General features: G+C 53.0%; 1 protein-coding gene across 1 annotated transcript; it reads left to right on the forward strand.

The window, feature by feature from the left end:
- Positions 1 to 729: 729 nt before the first annotated feature.
- Positions 730 to 3,371, forward strand: pou3f2a (POU class 3 homeobox 2a). The gene has a single exon (XM_086018892.1). The coding sequence runs from the start codon at positions 941 to 943 to the stop codon at positions 2,168 to 2,170; it is 1,230 nt and encodes a 409-aa protein (XP_085875018.1). The 5' UTR covers positions 730 to 940; the 3' UTR covers positions 2,171 to 3,371.
- Positions 3,372 to 3,606: the final 235 nt, after the last annotated feature.

Genomic DNA, 3,606 nt, shown 5'->3' on the forward strand with positions numbered 1-3,606 from the left:
CCGGTAAAAAAAATATTTGTGCAAATATTACTTAATTTATTTTTTAAAAGGAAGATTGTAAACATGCCAGCAATATATAAATGTAATTTGCAATTTGATATTTTAGCAAGAAACAAAGTCGACAAACATGATTTCCCCATCGCGGGCCACGTAAAATGAAGCGGCGGGCCGAATCCGGCCCGCGGGCCTTGAGTTTGACACGGGTACACAATTAGCTGTGTTCGTCTTCACTCCCTATAGCAGCTGTACAGTGCCCTACATAGTCAGTTTGCCATTTGATGTATTTTACGAGGTGATCATGTGACAGCAATAACGCGATTGACAGCTCGCCAAACTATTTTTCATCTGACAGACCATTGAACTAAATTGTCCGTGACATAAAAATCCCCGTATAGTGATTTGGGCGCAGGGAAAGATACCGGGCGGAATCATTTCCAGGCTGTACTTTTTAATCAACTAAATACTTTGTAGTATCAAAGTGGGTGATGAGTGAATGATTGCAGCAGCGTTTGAAGACTCTGAAGGAAAATGACGATTTGTTTCGAAGTGACTGACAGGTGATCAGTCCCGGCAGGGATGCATGAATGAGAGCGAGCCTGTGTGTGTTTACACTCTGCCTCCGCCGTAGTGAGCGCCAGCACGCTGCAGGCCCGCTCGTAGTATTGTGGGGCCGAGGGGATGGGACGAGGGGGGCTCGTGCACAATCTCCCGTGACCAATGAGCGGGGTGCTGTCAGGGGTAACCACATGTGTCAGCCACTCTCGGCCAATAAAGAGCGGAGCGAGGCGGACCACAGGTGCGCGCCTCTGCCTGCGTCCCCTTGGCACAGCGCCCCGGAGATGCTGGAGAGAGACGCCTGGCTGCCCCGTGGCGCGCACCGCTTTCCCGTCAAAGGCAGCCTCCTCCTGACTCCCCCCTCCTACTCCCCACTCGGGCGGTGATGGCGACCGCCACGTCCAACCACTTCAGCGTCCTCAGCAGCCCCGGCAGCCCGCCGCCGCCGCCGCCGCAGCAGCAGCAGTCGGAGTCGGGAACCATGCAGCAGCAGCAGCAACAGCAGCAGCAGCAGCAGCAGCAACAGCAGCAGCAGCAGCAACAGCAGCAGTACAGGGACGCGCACGCCCTGCTCCAGAGCGACTACGGCGCGCACCCGCTCAGCCACGCGCACCAGTGGATCGCGGCGCTGTCTCACCACGGCGCCCCGTGGCCGCCCAGCCCGCTCGGGGAGCAGGACGTTAAGCCCGTGCTGCACGACGGCGAGCGCGAGGAGCTGCGCGACTCCGGCGGCGACGCGCAACAGCGACACCCTCACCCCGCGCACCAGCCCGCGCATCACGACGCCAATGCATGGCGCGCCGGCAGCACCGCCTCCGCGCACATCCCCGCCATGGCCACGTCTGAGGGGCAGGGGCTGCTCTACTCCCAGTCCGCCTTCGGCTTGATGTCCGGCGGGGAGCAGCAGGGCGCCATGCACCACCCGCACCCGCACCCGCACCCGCACCCGCACCCGCACGTGCACGCGCACGCGCACCACCCGCTGAGTCGGGACGACGAGCAGCACAGCCACAGCCCGCACCTGAGCGACCACGGCGGCGGGCCGCCTCCGCAGCAGCACCAGGACCACTCGGATGAGGACACGCCGACCTCGGACGAGCTGGAGCAGTTCGCCAAGCAGTTCAAGCAGCGGCGCATCAAGCTGGGCTTCACCCAGGCCGACGTGGGCCTGGCCCTGGGCACCCTGTACGGCAATGTCTTCTCGCAGACCACCATCTGCAGGTTCGAGGCGCTGCAGCTCAGCTTCAAGAACATGTGCAAGCTCAAGCCGCTGCTGAACAAGTGGCTGGAGGAGGCCGACTCCACCTCGGGCAGCCCCACCAGCCTGGACAAGATCGCGGCGCAGGGCCGCAAGCGCAAAAAGAGGACCTCCATCGAGGTGGGCGTCAAGGGGGCCCTGGAGAGCCACTTCCTCAAGTGCCCCAAGCCCGGCGCGGCCGAGATCAACTCGCTGGCGGACAGCCTGCAGCTGGAGAAGGAGGTGGTCCGGGTTTGGTTCTGTAACAGGAGGCAGAAGGAGAAGCGGATGACGCCCGCCGGGGGGGCCCTGCCGGGAGGGGAGGACATGTTCGGGGACAGCCCCCCGCACCACGGAGGACAGACCCCGGTGCAGTGACCTCAACAACGACCCCCCCCCCACCCCCCCCCCGCACTCTTTCCTTTCTCACGGACCCTTTCTTCCCTTCGCCCCCCCAAACCCCCCACCATCCCCTTTTTTCCCCTCTAAAATAAATGTTGCGGGGACACGAGTGGGATTTACAGTGCAGGCTCCAAAAAGCAACAGACGTGCACGGATATGCTCCTGCGCGCTGCGGAACTCGCGGCCGCTATTATGGGATGTATTCTCCTTCTTCGTCGTTATTATTACGGGACGTGCTTCATGCTGCCGTGGGAGCCAAGCAAACGCCTTTTGTGCGTCACTGTGCCAAATTGTGTGCGCGCGCACACACACACGCGCGCGCGCACACACACTCACACACACACACACACACACACGCACGCACACACAAAGAAAAGGCGTCGTTTGTGGACGTGTCCACGGGGGTTGGGCAGGAGCGGGCGGGGGGGATGTTCTCGCGTGGGCTGGATGAACCGCAGTGAGTCAAAGTGGGTAAATAAAGGCCATCTTTGCGTGGAACAAAAGCAACAGGGGTTGCAACAGCTGCAGACACCTGCCTGCCTGCCTGCAATTGGCTCACATTTACAAGCCAGCAACAGCACTATTGTTGTTATTATTATTACGATTATGATTATTGCTACAAATTATTTATTTTGTTTATTATGACTTTTTTTGGGTATTTTTTTTATCCAAAGGTTTCATTTTAGTGCGATGGTTAAATGTAAATATTGCTCATTGGTCTCATTCACAAGCCAGCAACAGCATTCTTCTTCTTATTATTATTATTATTATTTGACTGGCATTATTAACGATTGCTAGCATATTTTATGATGGTTATTTTGTATTCGTTTTAGATCAACAATATCTTGAACGTACAAAACATTTTTGGCTGTAATAACAGTAATACAATATTACAAGTGACCGCGATCGTTGTGACGACATTGTCAGCAATGCACCAATTCAGTAATAAACGTCATCATGACGGTAAATTATAACAATAATCATAATAATAATAATACTGGAAAGACTTCAAAGGTTTTTTTGTGCGGTGTGTTTTCGATGTATTACTTCTGTACTCCCCCCCCCCAAAAAAAAAAAAAAAAAAACTCGACCGAGGAAAACAATTCTGTGAGACTCCAAAAGCAATTCAGCCCGTTTATGCCTTCCTCTCCTATGAAGATGGAGGACATTTAGTCCTAAAAAAAAATATATATATATATATATATATATATATATATATATATATATATATATATATATATATATATATATATATATATATATATATATATAAAATAGTAATAATTTAAAAACAAACTCAATAACATATACCAGCTGTATGACTCATATATTCACCCAGACTCTTTGTGGGATGTATCTCATTCGTTGATATTTTTTTCGTTTTGGTTCGTTCGTTTTTTTGTTTTGTTTTT

Source organism: Filicampus tigris, chromosome 20 (genome assembly GCF_054856515.1).
Source record: "Filicampus tigris isolate MCC_2025a chromosome 20, RoL_Ftig_1.0, whole genome shotgun sequence".
Taxonomy (NCBI): domain Eukaryota; kingdom Metazoa; phylum Chordata; class Actinopteri; order Syngnathiformes; family Syngnathidae; genus Filicampus; species Filicampus tigris.